Genomic DNA, 18,051 nt, shown 5'->3' on the forward strand with positions numbered 1-18,051 from the left:
GGACCGAGACAAGAATGGTCAGGACCCTTCTGGTAGATGCAATCTGCGAAGTTTATTGACGCTGCTTCTGAGCCCAAAGTCAGCTGCGGAAGACCCCAAGCTCCTAAAACCCCGGGTATAAATACCCTGCTCAGTGACGTGTCCTACCAGGATTGGTGCAATGTGATAATGCGTAGCGAGCGGCTGGCAGCGCATGCGCAACAAGCTTGTTTACAGCTCAGCTCTGACAATGTGGGCGCGGTCCGGCGCCATCTTGTAATGGCGTCCACACTCCACAGGGCTTTCTTGGCTGTAACTTTACCAGAAGCAGGTGGCCAGACATTTCTTCTTGTGGTCCCAGTGGGTGGTTTCAAACCACCAACCCTTTGGACAGTAGTCCAGCACAAACCAGGAGTTAGCTCAAGCCAAAGACTTGAAGGTGCACTGGCGTACCAAGCAACTGTGGAAAGCATCTGAGAGCAAGGTTGCAAACGGTTAATACTCTTGGTTGAAAAAAAAAACACCTCTTTGTTGTTAGGAAGGGTTAAAGGTTCAAGTCTACCCAGATGCACTGAGGAAGAAAGACCTGGTTGTCCATGTAAAAAAAAAAAACCAGCCATTGAAACGTGACTGTGCAGCACATGGAGTCAGATTCCATTCAAGGACGCTGGTTTAGGGTGGTTTTTATTTGTTGAGTTGTGTAACTTCCGGTTTCTTCTCAGTCGATTGGAGTTATGGGGAAAGAGTCGATTTTCCACAGGAATTATTGACCATGACACTAAGGGAACTTGTAACAGGTTCATGCTGCAGCATCCCAATTTGAGTTTTGGCTTGGCAAAAGTCCAGCCACAGAATGAGAGTTTTTAGTTTTTTTTTTCCCATCAAGACTCTCCTTTTCCTACTTCTTGTTGCCTGCATTGCATACTAACATGTAGCTATGAAGCATTTGAAATGTAGTTAATATGACTGAGCCATTGCATTTTGTTTTATTTAATATTGATATATTTCAAATCAAATAGCTGCATGTGACTGACTAGTGGCTACCATATTGGTCAGTGCAGTCGCAGGACATAATTATGGCTGGAAATGAATACTACATTTAAAAACTAAATCTGTTATTTTATCATTTTTTAAAAGTATACATGTACGTGTATATATATGGATTCTTTCCATTCTTCTATATTGACAACATATAACTGGTTTTGCAAACTTCTACCTCCTTATTCCTGGTGGCATACTGGGTTATGTGTTGGGCTGCTAACCACAAGGTCAGCAGTTCAAAACCACCAGCTGCTCTGCAAGAGGAAGATGAGGCTTTCTACACTCAGAAGAAGTTCCAGTTCCAGGAATCCCTGGGGGATGGTGGTTGGAGTCGACTTGATGGCAGTGAGATTTTTTGTTTTTTTCAGTTTGACTTGCTTTTGTTGCCTTTCACCAACCAATGTGCACGTATCCCCATCTGTGTTCACTTAGTTGATTTACTTGAAATAAGGTTATTTTAATTTTTCCTCAGCAGAGTCATCAGAATCTGCCCAAAGTGGAGGAATAATCACTGCGTTTTTAATAGCAGCTTTCTTCATTAGCGGCATAATAATACTGAAACAGATGGGCTATATATGCTTAAAAAAGTATTTCCCCAAAACGTTGGTAAGTCGTTTGTTTTTCTTTGTGGTTAGTTTGTTTTGTTTGACTGTTGGTTGGTTAGTTTTGTTAACTTTATCTTAAATTTTAACTTAAGTATCTTCACAGAAAAAAAATCCCATTTTGTAAAGTATGAAGGGGTTACACAGCATTCTGGATTATTTTCCATATCCCCAAATTCTTTTCCATCTCTTTAAATATACATTACATGAGGGTAGGTCAAAAATAGCTATTGGGTTTCCAGTTCACACATGCACAGGTTTATTCCAAACAAAGCATGTGTCAGTATGACTCTGTGATCCGTGCACGTCCGCAGACACGTTCTCTCCGTGATACACTTGTCTGGGTCTCGTTAGGAGACCGCCAAAGCCAGGTCCCATCAAAACAGGGGCTTTGGAAGTCATCTACCAGACTGACTAGATTCAGGGCCAAGAGGGCAGTTCTCAAGGTTGTTTTAGGATCCAGCAAGGTCAAAGATCACAAGATGATCACAGGGTTTATTAGGAAGCCGTTTTTAGAAAATGGAAAAATGCCATGGGTTGAGGAAAAGGGCAGGCAAATTACATGAAGGAATTTTCCCATCACAATAGGGTACCTGCTGATTCTTCAGGAGTAGCAAGCAGTGCCCTATGAGAATTTCATGGGGAGTTTATAAGCTCCCCCCTACAGCCCTGATCTTACACCTTCAGACTTCTTTTTGGTCCCTAAACTCAAAGAACATTGAAATGGCACACAATTGGAGTCCCTGGAGGACACCCATGATGATGTGGGCTAAGTGGAAGCGTGCGGAATGCTTCAGGAGAGATGGGAGCTTCAGGAGCACATGGCCTAGACGGAGGAATCCAGAAACAGTAACTTCATGTGTTGGTATTTTTTGTTTAACCAAGGTCTCTATGATTTTATAGAAATACCTTTTGACTTATCCTCATGTCTGTGCATACATTTTGTTTTCTTTTGACACTTTTTCTACATATTATTTTTAATGATCGTATAGTATCCCATGAATGCAGCAGTTCTCAACCTGTCAGTCACGACCCCCTTGGGGGTCATCACCACATGAGGAACTGTATGAAGGGTTGAAAAATTAGGAAGGTTGAGAGCCACTGCATTAATGTATCATTTTTTCCTTTAGCTATTTCTCAGGTTTAGTAAGCCTTTTGAGATAGCACTCTTTGGGAACTTTAATGATGTCTTCCTCTGTTATTTGTCCTTTCATTTTTGTCACGATTTAAGTACTCATCCATTTCATTCGATTGCCAAGTTGATCAATCTGTAATGTAAAATCCTTTTCTTCTCATATGCCACTCTTCCTCCTTTGCAATATACAGCTTTATCAGTTGGTGTTTTCCTGAATCTCATTGATTCACCCGAAGTTTCTTCTGGTGCCTTACTCTTTGTTATCCCTGTTTGCTTGACAACTCTTGTGATTTCATAGTTTGCTCGTGCTTCCACGTTGGCGTTCTGCCTTCCTTCACTTTCCAATCATTACCTTCCTCTTCTTGATATGTTATGCACAAGCTTCATGTAGAGTTTATTTTTCTTTTTAATTAATAACATAGGTTTTTAGATCAACTCCTAATTCTAGCATGGCTTCTTGCTCTATGTCTCTTTTGTTCAATTATGTCCAAAGCTGGTTTGCCAAGTACTTTTGTTTCTGGCTTGGTTTGTTTTGACAGTTTTATTGGCACTCGATCCACATATCATACAATTCAGTAGTTCAACCATATCAAGACATGTTATATAATATTTACCACAATCAATTGTAGAACATTTTCTTTTTCCCCATACTCATGGTTATTCACGTAGGGTTTTTTTTTTTCAATTTTGGCAAAAATATACACAACACAATATCCACCAATTCTACAACTTCTACGTGTATAATTCAGCGCCATCGACAATACTCTTCATGTTGTAAAACCATTATTGGTATCCCTCTCCAAATGGTTCCACCACCACTAACATGAATTCAATGCCCCTAGGCAAAAACTCTTCCTCCTTCAACCTGGTAACCATACGTCAAGTTTGATTTGGTTTTTAGTAGTAGTTTTCTTGATAGAACATTCACATATCGTTAAACCACTTGTAAAAAGAGGTTTACATACATCATCACAATCAGCTCTCATGCTCCCTCTCTTCGTGAACTTCTTAAGACCCCCAAACAACACAAGTCCTCTTTCCCCGGCTTGTCTCTCTCCCTCTCTAAGCCGGCAGAGTGTCCTTGCTGCTGAGGAAAGGAGATGAATATGGGTATCTCTGCTCGCCGGTGGCCACTCTTCCCCAGGCTGGGTCTGTGTGGGGCAGGTTAATCAAAGAGGGGCTGGTGCAGGTACAGGCAGGGGGAGAGGAGGACAATGATGGGGGCCACTCCAGGTCACCCTCCTTAATCATGGCCCTGTTGGGATCAGTTTGGGGGAATGACTCCCCAACTAGTTGAGACAGCCTGCCTTGTTTTCTCTTGACTCACTCCACCCCTGTATCCTGGAGGCATTGTCTGCCATAGGTCCTTCACACCTGGCACCTTTGCCTTTTAGGGATTCCTGTGTCTTCAAGGGCCTCTAGGCCAAGGGACACACATTCTCCCGCTCTGTGACCCTGATGGGGTGGGCTTTCTAGACTGCAGAGCTTAGACTTTTTCCACTCATAACCCCTTTTTGCCCGACAGATTTGCAGCCCAGATAAGCACTGCCACAAACACCTCAGATTAGATTTTGAATTACTTTTTGGTTGTTGCGCCTTCAGTACTCTTACACGGTTGCTAAAGTTTTCACTACGCCCACACTCAGTTAAAGAAACTTTGACAGTTCGCCCACAGCTCTTTGATAGCCCTTATGGATGTTCTGGAGGGTATCAGACTGCTAAACGCAAGGTCAGCGGTTCAAACCTACCAGCTACTCTACAGGAGAAAGATGAGGCCAGCTGCTCCTTTAAAGATTTACCGAGCCTCAGAAGGTTGGGAGTTCGAACCCACCCAGAAGCACTTGGGAAGAAAGGCCTGACAGTGTGCTTTGAAAGGTCACACCCACGGCCTTGAAAACCCTATGGAGCACAATTCTGCCGTGCAACACGTGGGGTTGCCACGAGTCAGAATCCAGTCTGCGACCACTGTTTTACCTACGGCTGTTGTTGGGGGCCTTTGAGTTGCTCTGCCTCATAGCAACCCCAGGCATTCTAGACAGCAGCGTTACAAGAGGACCTCCCTACAATTGTAGGTAGGGTTGACCTCACTGCAGACACTGAGTCAGTCCAATTCTTTGGGGGCCTTCCTCTCTCACAGACCCTTGGCTTTACTAAGCATGATGTCCTTGTCCAGCAGTCCGTCCCTTCTGATCCTAAGCCCAACGTCAGCCACGCAAAGTCTAATCACTCTCACTTGTAAGGCACATTCTTAGCTGTCGCGCCTCCAAGACAGGTGTGTTCGTTCTTCCGGCGATCCAGTCTATCCACTATTCTTCACCGGCACCGTCCTCAGATGAGTCCCTTCTTTGCGCCCCGTCATCGTCCTTTGGTCCTCCTCTCCGGTTTGAGAGAGGTCACGTGCCATTTTAGTATACAGAGAAGAAAGCCTCAACACTCAGAGCTGACCCAGACTGTTGTATGTTTGTTTTAGAGCTTTTATAACTGGTCCGCCTGGATATTCCCCGACCCACCGGCACTGGAAGTCGTGGATCCGGTGGAGGTCATTAATGTCTGCCAAAAGAAGAAGGTGTGGAACTACACTTATGATGAGAGTGACAATGAGGAGGAAGCTGCTCTTAGAACAAGCGCCGGTGGTTACACCATGCACGGACTCATTGGCAAGCCCCTGACTCGGGCCTCGGCCACCTCTGAGGAGTTGTCCTTGGTAGGCCCAGGTGTGGATGAACCAGACCTGTCCGAGGAGGAGGCTGGGCTCCTCCCAGTGCGAGAGCCCAGCCCCCGGCAGTCACAAAGTGCAAATGAACCCTACCAGGGAAGGGAGAGCCTGCTCCGGGACCCCGTTTCTGAGGGGGACAGCAGTCCCGAAGAGGAGCCTGGGGGGAGAGTACACTTTAATGTGAATTTAAACTCTGTGCTTGTGAGGATCCTGGACCATGACGCAGACATCGCTCCGATGCTTCCATATCTTCCAGAAGAGACAGCCAACCCAGAGGACCCAAGCGAGCTGGAATCAAGCTTCCTGATCCCCAGGGAGGAGGAGACGCCGCCGTCCTCAGAGTGTCAGTGGTCGGAGGAGGATCTTTCCGAGAAAAGCGACACGGAGGAGTCGGATCCCGGCTTCGACGGTGGCTATATAATGAGATTAGCCCAAAGATATGAACGTGGAACTGACTAGAAGCTGTTTACGGGGTGTCATACCACCACCACCACCCCTCCCAGTGCACCCTTTCTCACCTAAATGTGGAGTCAAAGACTAGAATCTGCCTGATTCCCTCCTGCAATCTCAGGTGTGGGAGTCTCAGTGGAGGGCCGAGGCATAGGAGCCCGCTTTGAAAAGGAACGCCCGTGCCAGTCCCTCGGCTCTCCTCTACTTACAGTGTGTCCACACAATGGCCGCCAAAATAAGGAGCAAGGGTGCCCGTGCTTGGCAGCCGTGGGCCAGGGTGGGACTAGGGAGAGACCAGGGAAAAGACCCGGCCGGTGCCCTGGCTTGGTTCGTAAGTGGAGGCCTGAGCTGCTGCTTGCAGAGGGCTTGAGCGGGCAGCAGCGCAGAGGAGAGGAGGGCAGCTCCAGTGCCCCCTGCCACCGGCAGCCCCGGGGCACATTCTGCTTCCTGCGCTCTTCCAGCCCTCCGTGAATCCCACGGGAAATGGACACGCGCAGCCAGGACTAGGTGAGGCGCCAGCGCGGAGGACGCGCCCTGATGGGCAGAGAGATGGAACCGCAGTGCCTTCTTTGAAAACGTGTGGAACGTGCGCGCAAGTGCGTGTACACACACACACACACACACACACACACACACACACACACTCGGCCCTAGATTCTCCAACAATTCAAGAAGGGCTCCTCCGTGGGCTAATCCCAGGTGCCCTGCTTGTCATGATACTTTCTGTGAAGATGACGGGCAAAGGCAACACTGGAAGCTTAGGATGATGCCCTGCTCCGCTCCCGCTTCCGCGCACGCACCGAGCCTCGGTTGCTGCGTTTGTGAAATTGAGGGGGCTGGACTCGGTCATCCGCAGGAGTCCAGGAGTGGCAGCGAAAACCACAGGCGGGGGTGGGCAGAGCTGAGAGGCCCCTCTCCCAGAGAGTGGCTTGCTCAGACCTGCCCCGGGCCCCATCCCAAGAGACCCGAGCCACCCATGCCCGAGGACACGGACTTTGAGTGGGTTGTGTTTTCATTGCTGTAAAGTAACTGGAAGGAGCAGGAGGTGAGAGCGCCCTTAGTTTACATTTAATGAAATGCCACGGAAAGCGATCTCAACACCTGCAAGGTCCGTGTCTCCTATATTTTGACAGTCCTGCAGATTGAAGTTTGGGGATCACTTCTTTTTGCTGCCTTTATGTGTATACCGGGGTGTGTGTGTGTGTGTGTGTGTGTGTATATATATATATATATATATATATATATTTTTTTTTTTTTTAACTTTGTATTATAGTTGGGGTTGTTAAAGAGTAATGCAAGCATACTTTTATAACAGACTTGTAGCACAACTCTTTTTAATAATTTAAAACCATTGAATTGTATGATGCGTGAATTATGTCAATAAAACTGTTCGAAAAACCAAAAATGCCCAGTTTCTCAGATCTATGGTTCTTCTGTTCATCCCTTTAGAGGCGGGCCGGAGGGGGGGCGGGGCTGGGGGGCGGGGCCCAGCCTGACCGGGGAGGCGCCGGGCCGGGCCGCCCCGCCCCACTCGGCCACTTCCGGGAACGGGCGGGACGGAGCCGCTCCGGAAGCCCCCAGCTGGGCAGCCGGCTGGACCCCGGGGGCAGCGGCGCGCGGGCGCAGCCATGGCGCGGACTTGGCTGAGTTGGCTGGGCGGCTGCCTGCTGGTGTCAGGTGAGGGGTCTGCCGAGGGGCGCGGGCGGGCTCCCAGGCAAGATACCTCCAGCCGCTCCCAATTTCGCGGGGAAATCCAGGGCCCCGGTGAGACCCGCTTTGCTGCCAACGTCGTGATCCCCGGCGGTGATCCCCGCCCCTCCCAGATGTCTCCCCTATTCAGTCAGCCCCCTTAGGCGCCCTGAAAATGCCCAGCTGTGAGATCGGGCAGCTAAGGCCCCGGGGACAGAGAGGCCTGCTATTTAGGGGCCTTGCTGCTGCCGCTGCTGTCCGCCCCGTGACCGACGAGGACGCTTCAGTTCACAGTGGGGCTCTAGACGGTTTGCACTGCGCGCTCCCGGGGCTACGATCCGGGCGGCTTTGAACTCACTCCTCATCCGACGCCCTCTCTGCTGGTCAGTCTTTGCCATTAGCGTTGTCTTCCTGAAACACGTCGAGCGCCTCACCCGTGGCTGTCAAGCCCAACCTTGAGTTCCCTGGGTCTGGTCCGGGCCGCCCAACCACGCGCGAAGTGCTGGGCTCCATCGTCCTGAACCCGCAGCACAGCTCCTCCCAGCGCCAGCTGCCCTGGCAGGACTTCCTGGCAGCACCGCTTCCACCTGTCTGCACTTCTCACACCTTCCCCACATCTGAATTCCCCCGCCCCTCACCTCCACAGTTTGGATGGCTTCTGAGTCCCGATCATGCAAACGACTCAAAGGACTTTTTCTTGGTCCTTTCTGGTGAACCCCTCCCGTGAATTCCGCAGAAACCGTTCCCTCCTAGTTTCTTTCTCCTTCGTAGGCCATTTCCCCTGGGGAACAGTCTCGCCTACCAAACCAGTTTCCATGGGGTCAAACCCCACGCCTAGCGTCTCGTGTGTGTCAGAGAAGATTCCGTAGACTGCCTTGCCTGGCTTTTCAGAAGTAGATCACCGAGCCTTTCTGATGAGGCGCCTCTGGGGGGACTAAAACCCCCACCTTTGCGTCAGCTGCCAAATGCCTTAACCGCTTGCAGCCCCCGGGACGCCCCTCCCATTCCAGATCTCTAGGACAAGTAGCCCCTGCTTGCTCCTCTGACCGGTGGCAAGTGGTCTGAGTAAGTCAAAAGCTGTTTAGTTTGTAAAGTTTTCATTAGTGTTGCCTTTTCTTATCTTTATAAACCAGATCTTTACTTGTCTGGGAAGTCAGAAGCATTACCGTAAACATCTACGGGTGTGCATCTGAGGACGATGGCATCAGTGAATGATGGACTGGGACATTGTGTGCAGCATATATTACTAATGATCGGGTGTACAGAAAAGAAAAAAGGGAAAGAATGAAAATCAGACCACTGTGAACATGCTGCTCCCTAACTCCAATTCACCCTAAATCAAGGACTCCCTGTGTGTAGTTAAATTCATTCCCAAGTTCTCGCCTCCAACTGTATCCCTTGGAAGGTTTCAGCACAACCCCATCATTACATACCAGCTATGGATCCACCCCTGGTGGCCTAGTGCCTACATGTTGGGCTGCCATCAGAAAGGTCAGCAGTTCAAAACCACCAGCCACTCATAAGTTGAAAGGCAGGTCCTTCTACTACTCCCTTTAACACTTACAGTCTTGGAAACTCCCAGGGGCAGTTCTACCCCCTATTCTAGGGTCACCATCAGTCAATATCAACCCAATGGCTGTGAATTTGGTTTGTGTGGGGGTTTTTTTAGTATGGACCCAAGACACTTCAATTTATCTCTCTCTTGATAACTGGCAGGTGGTGGTTTATTCTCTTCTCTGTGCTTTTGTATATATTTGAAATGCTTTATCATTGCAAACATTTCAAAAGTGAGCTCTATCTGTAGCCCACTTTTCTTCTATGGGCTCCAGGCACCTTCCTCCAGCTGTCTGTCTGATACCGCTACTTGAACTGGGGATATCCCAGCATCCAGACCACAAGGCCAGTATGGGACCAGGTAAGCTACAGTGGGTTCCAACTAGCCTCTCCTTTTGGTAGCATCGCAGGAGAAAGACGAGCCTTTCTACTCCCATGAGCGGTTACAATCTCGGCTGTTCTACCTGGCCTTCTTGTATTTCTAGTGGTGCAGTGAGCCATGCACTGAACTGCTAAGTGCGACCATCAGACATTGAAACCAGCCACTCTGCGGGTAGCAGATGAGGCGATGTGTCCCCAGAAGGAGTTCCAGTCGTAGACACCCAGAGGAACAGTTCTACCCTGCCCCATAGGCTCCTCTGAGTCAGAATCAACTCAATGGCAGTGAGTTTGGTTTGGAATTTCCCTACACCAGTGGTTCTCAACCTTCCTAATGCCGCGACCCTTTCATGCAGTTCCTCATGTTGGGGTGACCCCCAACCAGAAAATTATTTTCGTTGCTACTTCATCACTGTAATTTTGCTACTCTTATGAATCGTCATGTAAATATCTGATATGCAGGATGTATTAGGCGACCCCTGTGAAAGGGTCGTTCCACCCCCAAAGGGGTCTGGACCCACAGGTTGAGAACCGCTGCGCTACCCCATATGTATTAGGAAGTCTAGAGTTCATTCTCCTGAAAATCTCCCTCAATCTATCTATCCCCCTCTACTCCCTCACAGCTTTCCACCACCGCCCACATCTAACTCACTCCCTCTGTCCCTCTTGCTCCCCAGCAATTTCTCCGCATGCCTTCTCATTTCCAGTCCAAGCTCCACAGCACAGCGAACGAGGCCTGGATCTGGCCCCCTTCTCCCTCTCTACTGTCACATTGTGTATCTGCTTCTCCCACAGTGCCATTTTTAAGACAAGGAGCAGTAGGGGAAACCCAAGTTTGGGGGGGTGATCATTTTCTTGGACCGTCTTTTAGAAGAAAAGTTGCAAATGTTTATCTTTATTTTTACAGCATTAGGCATGGTGCCTCCTCCCCAAAATGTCAGAATGAATTCTGTTAACTTCAAGAACATCCTACAGTGGGAGCCGCCAGCTTTTGCCAAAGGGAACCTGACTTACACAGCTCAGTTCCAGAGGTGGGTCTGGTGGTGCTCAGGGCTGGTGGCCCCGTCACTGAGCTGGACCACGGGAGGTTCCCGACTGGTGCCACTCATGGGATCATAACGACACAGAGAGATGCATCTTGGGGTTTCTCCTTCTTTCTGGGAAGTCACTGCAGTTAGCTTGTCCTTTGTCTTTCTTTTTGTGGTGGCTCCGGTTTGACTGTTTATGCAGAGGCATGTCTACACAAAACAGTGCCTATAGTAAGCCCTGAATAGCAGCCCTGTCCAAGCATCTGGCACCCATCACTTAGTCAACTTCCCTGATGGTTAGTCGACTAACTACAAGATGGGCAGTTCAAACTTAGCCCCCCAGTCCCCATACCCCAAGCCATTCCTCGGGAGAAATATGGGGCTGCTTGCTCGGTCAAGATTTACGGTCTTGGAAACCTTCTGGGGCAGATCTACAATGTCCTGTAGGGTCATTCTGATCAGAATCAACTGACAGCAGTGGGTCTCCCTGCCATTGAGACGATGCCACCTCATAGCGACCCTATAGGACAGGGTAGAACTGCCCCAATGGGTTTCTGAGAATGTAACTCTTTACTGGAGTAGAAAGCCTCATTTTCCCTACCGAGTGGCTAGTGGAGGCCACCTCTGACTTTGGGCTGCAGTAGAGAGAAGGCGAATCCATCTCCACCCCAGCCTAAGGCCAATTGCCACAAGGTAGAGGTCAGACAAACCTCTACCCTCCAACCTCCCTTTAGCTATTCTGACAGCTGACAGCACCCATTGCTCCCGGGGCACTCTACTTTTCTGAGTTTGATGATCCGTTGTGATGGCCACACAGAACTCACAGGCAAAACTCATAGTGATGAGGTTTTATTTAGGGCAGTTCACAGGTGACCATAGGTCGGGATCGGTAAACAGTGAGGATACAGTCATTAGTCCACAGCAGCACCTGTCGTAGGCTAGCAACCAGGTTACGCTCTCTGGTCCTCTGACACTCAGCCATGTGGTCTGTTAGCTTCTGCCTCAGGGCTCTGGGATCCAGCTCCTCGATTGTTTCCACGTGTCTCCTGTGCTGTGCCCTAAGGTCACCGTGCCGTGGCCTCTGGTGCCACCGGTCTGAACCTTGGCCACGTTAGGCAGAGAGCGTTCTCGATCTTGCTCCATTGGTGGTGCTTCTTCCTGAATGGTCCAAGGATATTCTCTCTCTCTCTCTCTGTCTGTCTTTGAGATGGCTCTCTTATGCACAGGGCAATGACAACTAAAACTGACCAGTCCCCTCCTTCAGCGTCTCACACACCCTACTGGAATAATCCACCCCCACCCCCTGACTCCACCCCAGTCATTTGGTGGAAGTTACAGAGACATGGATAGAAGAGTCATATAAAGAAATTTCCCATCGCCACAAGTCATCACAGGCTTGCACCTTCCTTGTTGTAATAGTGGTGCTTGGTTTGGCGGCCCTTGTTAATGGGGAGGCAGTGCCCGGGTTCCCGGGGCTTCCTCGGCATAGAAATACAGACTGAGCAGGACTTGCTCTGAGGAAAACTAAGCCTGGCTGGGCATGTCTTTGAAGAAGAAACTTAATTCCTGACTAGGTGGCTCCGTTCGCGTGATTGAGGATTTAGATCGCGCAGACGCAGCACAGGCTCTTTTGTCTGTAGGGGTGGCCAGGAGGAAGGCCCTCACCCCAGAGGGCGTGCTGATGAATGGAGACCACTAGGGAGGTGGTGGTGATGGGGCTGTAAATATGGGGAATGGGTTATTTTGTTGATTGCAGATGACAATATTTTCAAATGCAATGAAAATGACCTCGTAAGAACAAAATGGTTGCCAAACAACCACTAAGCTGACTGGGGTTAGAACGCCCATGAGTTAGTTTATTTTTCTGCTTTTGTAGTTATAACAGCTTCCAAGATGTATGCAACAGTACTGCGCTGACAGAATGCCATTTCTCAAGCGTTTCCAAGTACGGTTACCACATCTTTCGAGTCAGGGCTGAATTTGCAGATGAATATTCAGACTGGATAAACATTACCTTTTGCCCTATGGATGACAGTAAGTCATTTTGTTTCCCATTTCAGTAAGATACCGTCTTTCCTCGGTTTTCTGTTTTTAATCCCCATTGGTTGGTCCATTGATGAAAATTCTGTGAGTGCCCACAAGGTGGCTGGCCTTATACAAGGAGCTTAAGGGAACATAATAAATAGTCTTAAGGAAGTTCATGGGGAAGGCAGAAAGGGGAAGGGAGATACCAACAATAAAAGTTCAGCCATCTTGAACTTTTGCAAACAGCTTTCCATCCACACAATGACCTGGCCCCTGGTTGCCCCTGGTTGCTGGCAGTGATCAAAGTGAGATCCTTCTTTGTTCTCTTCTCCCTCTTAGTAACTAGAAGTCTGGCCAGCACTCCTCCTCACCTCCCCAGTGGCCAGAGACACATACCTCCCCAGCTCCCATCCCACACCCACACCCAGCCAGGCTCTGTCTGAGGCCCAAGCCATGCACTTGTGGCCTGAGCACTGTATACGTTGTGCTGTGTCTGGGAGCATGTAAACTTCCCCTCATCAGACCACAACTCTGGCCACCCCTGGATGAGTGGGAACTTCATACCTAACCAGTCACCCTGTCCCCAGCCACCTTCTGGGCCTGAAAGAATTCCTTCTAAGAACAAACCCTCTTCTGGTGCCAAAACTGGTGGGAGCTGACCTTGAAAGCCTTTTTCTGAGGAGGTAGCACTTGAACAAAGACCTAAATGAGGCGAAGGGGCCAGCTACGTGAATATTTGGAAGAATCATTTGGGACAAGGACAGCTTTAGACTTTTCTAGGGGAAAAAATGTATTTGGTTAATTACATATGGTAATCATATGTAATAAAGTACTACCTGAAACTTCTAACTAGCAAGAAGAACACAGAGAAATTTTTTAAAATTCAGAGAAATTTTAAAAAATTCAATCCAGTAGGAAGCAGCAGAGAAAAGGAGAAGTCCTATTCTACCCTGCAAAAAAAAGGCAGTTTTTAACAGAAAATAAGACAGTGTGGTTAAAATAGTTCCAAACATATAAAAAAATCACAATAAATGTAAATAAATTAACCCCAATTAATAAATATAAAGATTAACAGATTATTTTAAAGAAATAAAATCTACGTATTCTTAGTGACATACATCATAGAGCTACATCATAGAGGAGCAGATTAATTTTTCTGCATCGTTTTGAAAAATGTTAGAGGAAATTTTTGATACTATGATTTTTGATTGCCATTTCTCGTTTTCTCGTGCCTAGCTGCCATTGGACCACCTGGGATGCAAGTAAAAGTCCTTGCTGAGTCGTTACATATGAGCTTCTTTGCTCCAGAAGTTGTGGGTGAACATGAAACTTGGACCATGAAAAGTCTGTACAGTTCATGGGTGTATAATGTACAATATTGGAAAAATGGCACTCACAAAAAGGTAAGCTCACTCACCCATGCTCTTTGCTGAGTGTTTGGTCTTCGGCTATGATGATGGGAAAAAGGAGGCTAGGAGACCATTCCAGGCAGTAACTTATAATTGGCAGCCAGACAGCAACTTGTAATTGGAAGAACTCTGGTCGCATAGTGGTTACACATTGGGCTGCCAACCACGAGGTTGGCAATTTGAAACTACCAGCCACTCCCAGGGAGAGAATCACTATGAGATGGCATAGACGCGATAGCAGTGCGTTTGGTTGTGTGTGTGTGTGTGTGTGTGTGTGTCAGAGTGTCTACATTCTGGTAGACTACTAATAACTTCTGAAAGCCAGAATCTCCCCAGTCTGAGAGATGATCGGGATTTCTGGCTCAGGCTTCCCCCAAGGAAAATGCAGACACAACTCCCAGGATGCTAGTACACAGTGAAAGTGGCACTTTGTCCCCCTAAAGGAAAGTTGCAAGAGAAGGTAGAACGGAGTCAGCAGTTGGCAGCAAGAGCCTAAAATCAGGTGAGTGACTGCTATTTCCAGGCACCCACCCTGCTGCCCCACGACCACCGCAGGTCGGTCAAGTCTGCTCAGGGCAGCCCCAGTTCTGGGCCCTGGTTGAGCAGGGTCACACATTACCTTTTAGGCCCTCTCCCACTGCTCTTCTCTCCAGTAGACAGAAGGAGGGGAGGAAAAAGAACTTGAGGACGGATTCTTGTGTTTCTTCTTTTTTTTACTAAATCTTTTCTTAATTGCCATAAAATTCACATATCACACAATTCAATAGCTCAGTCATATTCAGAAGAGTTGTACGATTATCACCGCAAGCAATTTTAGAGCATTTCTTTCTTCCTCATACTCGTATCCCCCATTTCCCTCCACCTTCCCATGCCATATCCTTAGGCAATTATTAACCCGGTTCCTGGCGTTATAGATTTACCTATCCTGGATTTCATATACAGAGAAAACATACAAAACAAAATCAAGAAACATCAAACAAGCAAAACACTAACAACAACAACAAACTGAAGTCGAAAAGCCTCAGTTGAAAAGAAAGCATTCTTCCCTGCTCTCTTCCTCTCTAGCCATTTACAAGTCAGCCTTTGAGTTTAGTCTTCGAGACAACAGCACTGCACATTTTTGGACATACTGGATTTCTAGAAATGAAAGCCTGAGTTTGGTTGTGAGGTGTTTTTTGTTTTGTTTTGTTTAGTTATTAGAAGTAATAACAATCTTTGTGTAATCCAGTAGATCGGTAGAATCCAAATCTGGCCCTCAACTCAGATTCTCCTATGATAAAGAAATAAAGACATGGTAGCCCCACCCACAGAAGAAAAGGCACTGCCCAGGGTAGAAGTACTCCAGGGTCACTTTCTGTTGATGTGTCTATCCATTTCTGTAACATAGTTTACATGGCAAATAATCCAAAGAGGGATGCAGTCTCAGAATTGGAGGAAGGTTCATGAGCAGCAAGAAGCATGCAGATGACGTACTTTGCTTGCGGAATGCACAAAGGGACTTGAAGCACTGGGTGGTGAAGATCAAAGACTACAGTGTAGATTACACCTCAACATTGAACAATCCTCCTTACAACTGAACAGTAAGCAATAGCATGGTAAATGGAGAAAGATTGTAGTTGCCAGGGTGTCATTTTTTTTCTTGTATCTACAGTCAATGCCTATAAAGCAATAGTTAAGAAGTTAAGCATCCTACTGCATTGGACAAAACCCCTACCAAAGACCTCTAAAAATGCTAAAGAGCAATGCTGTCACTTTGAGGGCTAAGGTGCATGGTATTCTCAGTCACCTCCTAAGTATGTAAATGCTGGGCTATGAATAAGGAAGACTGGAGAAGTGATGCCTTTAGACTACGGTGTTGGTGAGAATATGGAATATACCGTGAACTTCCAGAAGAATGAACAACTCTATCTTGGAAGTACGTCCAGGAGAGACTAGTCTCTGGAGAAGGCGTCACGCTTAGAAGAGTAGGCAGTCACAGAAAAGAGGAAGACAGGAATGCGATGGACTGACACAGTGGCTGCAAGAATGGGTGCGAGCATGGCAGTGATGGCGGGGACGGCACAGGACCAGATAGGGTTTATGCGGCAGTATGTAGGTCAGCGTGCATCAGAAACAATTCAACAGCACCTGACACCAACAACTTCTATAAAGCAATGGTAAACAATGGCAAGTGGTACACTGTTAGGAGTCCTTGGGTCACTCAAGGAGCCCTGGTGGATTAGAGAGCTGCTCGTTGGGCTGCTAACCTCAAGGTCAGCGGTTTAAAACCAGCTGCCACTCCATGGGAGAAAGACGAGTCTTTCGTCCTGTAAAGATGTACAGTCTCGGAACCCCTGAGGGGAAGTTCTACTCTGTCCGACAGGGTCGCTATGAGTCAGAATCAATTTGATGGCTGTGAGTTGAGTGTGACCCAAAGGAGCCCTAGCACCATAGTAGGTTATGAATTGGGCTGCTAACCACAAGGCTGGCAGTTCAAAGCCACCAGCCACTCTGTGGGGGAAAAGATGAAACTTTTCGGCGTGATAAAGATTGATAGTCTCAGAAACCCTCAGGGGCAGTTCTACTCTGTCCTGAAGAGTCGCTACGAGTCAGAATCCACTCGATGACAGTGGATTTTTTTCAGGGTGGTCCAAGTAGCATTTGACTGCTAAGCAAAAGTTCAGTGGCTCACCCCGCACCTTTGAAGACAGACGTGGTGATCAGCTTCTGAAAGACTACAGTCTGGCTGGAGAGGCCTCGGGCCAGTTCTCTCTGTCCTCATTGGGGGCCCATGGGTCAGAATTGGCTGGATGGCATCTGGGTTTGTTTCTTCCCCCTTTGGTGAGGGATTGTTTTGTTTTTGTATAGTCTCTCCATTCCCATTATTTTGAGAGGAAAGTTTTGGTTTTCCTAAGTTAGGAACTTGTAATAAAATATTATATATATTTAAATTGAACTCCCATGAGCCAGTTATACCAGCCTGTAGAGGCAGGTGGGTTGGTGTACCACCCGATGGAGCAGCGATTCATGGGAAACCCTGGTCAGCCAGGATGGGAGTTGCCCTAGTGACCGTGAAAGAAAAGCATATTGGGTCTCATTGTGTATGACTTTTTGTTTTAGGGTTTTTGTTTGATGCAAAATGGGGCTGTAGAATGGTTTGCATGTTCTGTCTGTCAGAGAATTCAGCAGAGGAGATGGCTTGTCACACACAACACAGTTATCCTTGACAGCAGGACCTCCTTGGGGTGTGCTGCAGAGAATGGGCGGGGCTGCAGCCTTCTGCTCCTTCCTGTTTGAGCCTGAAGGAAGGTCGGTGTGAGGCAAGATGATGGGGTCCCGTCGCTGCTGAGCCGCGTTCCTATTTGCGCTTCTTGTCCTAGTTTCAGCTCAGTACTCCGTATGATTTCGAGGTCCTCCGCAATCTGGAGCCACAGACAACTTACTGCCTTCACGTCCGGGGGTTTCTTCTTGAACAGAACAAAAGTGGGGAATGGAGTCAGCCTATCTGTGAGACAACAACCAGCGATGGTAAGTGTCAACGGCATAGTTTGTATCGCAGTTGTTTCTGAGCATCTTCATTAGTGTTGCAGACGTTTTATAGGTTGGGCGGCTCTTTAGACAGCATCGTGTCCTACTCAAACCTCCATTTGGGAACTCGGATTCTTGTTAGTTACCATTGAGTTGACTATGACTCGTGGGGCCTGCCATAAAACAAAACAAAGCGTCCCATTCTACCGCGTTGTGTTAGTCCGGGTTGATTAGAGAAACAAATCCAGTGACACTCATGTACATGTGTGAGAAAGAGCTTTGTATTCACTGTTTCACTCACTCACTGCTTCACACACTCACTGCCTCACTTACTCACTGTCTCACTCTCACTCACACTCACTGACTCACTCACTCACTGTCACACTCACTCACTGACTCACTCACTCACTCTCACTCACTGATGCACTCTCTCATTTCTCACTCTCACTATCTCACTCACTCACTGACTCACTCTCTCACTTTTTCACTGCCTCACTCTCTCACTGTCTCACTCTCTCACTGTCTCACTCTCTCACTG

General features: G+C 47.9%; 2 protein-coding genes across 5 annotated transcripts in view; both read left to right on the plus strand.

Annotated features, from left to right (window-relative positions):
- Positions 1–7,317, plus strand: part of IFNAR2 (interferon alpha and beta receptor subunit 2) — a 49,902-nt gene extending 42,585 nt beyond the window's left edge. The window contains exons 8-9 of one of the 2 annotated variants that reach the window (XM_045284865.1): positions 1,496–1,626; positions 5,228–7,317. In XM_045284865.1, coding sequence (XP_045140800.1) covers positions 1,496–1,626; positions 5,228–5,932 — 836 coding nt within the window. In that variant the 3' untranslated portion in view covers positions 5,933–7,317. Of the gene's footprint in view, positions 1–1,492; positions 1,627–5,227 lie in introns of both variants that reach the window. The other variant, XM_045284864.1, reaches the window with a different exon arrangement.
- A 211-nt stretch (positions 7,318–7,528) lies between these two features.
- IL10RB (interleukin 10 receptor subunit beta) overlaps positions 7,529–18,051 on the plus strand; it is a 23,829-nt gene continuing 13,306 nt past the window's right edge. Inside the window, exons 1-6 of one of the 3 annotated variants that reach the window (XM_045284650.1) lie at positions 7,681–9,527; positions 9,652–9,829; positions 10,452–10,575; positions 12,449–12,606; positions 13,834–14,000; positions 17,366–17,513. In XM_045284650.1, the coding sequence (XP_045140585.1) occupies positions 10,460–10,575; positions 12,449–12,606; positions 13,834–14,000; positions 17,366–17,513 (589 nt within the window). In that variant the 5' untranslated portion in view covers positions 7,681–9,527; positions 9,652–9,829; positions 10,452–10,459. Of the gene's footprint in view, positions 7,601–7,680; positions 9,830–10,451; positions 10,576–12,448; positions 12,607–13,833; positions 14,001–17,365; positions 17,514–18,051 lie in introns of those variants that run through there. The other 2 variants (XM_045284651.1, XM_045284649.1) reach the window with 2 other exon arrangements.

Source organism: Echinops telfairi, unplaced genomic scaffold (genome assembly GCF_000313985.2).
Source record: "Echinops telfairi isolate 266 unplaced genomic scaffold, ASM31398v2 ScPeMD7_7469;HRSCAF=8507_0, whole genome shotgun sequence".
NCBI classification, from domain to species: Eukaryota; Metazoa; Chordata; class Mammalia; order Afrosoricida; family Tenrecidae; genus Echinops; species Echinops telfairi.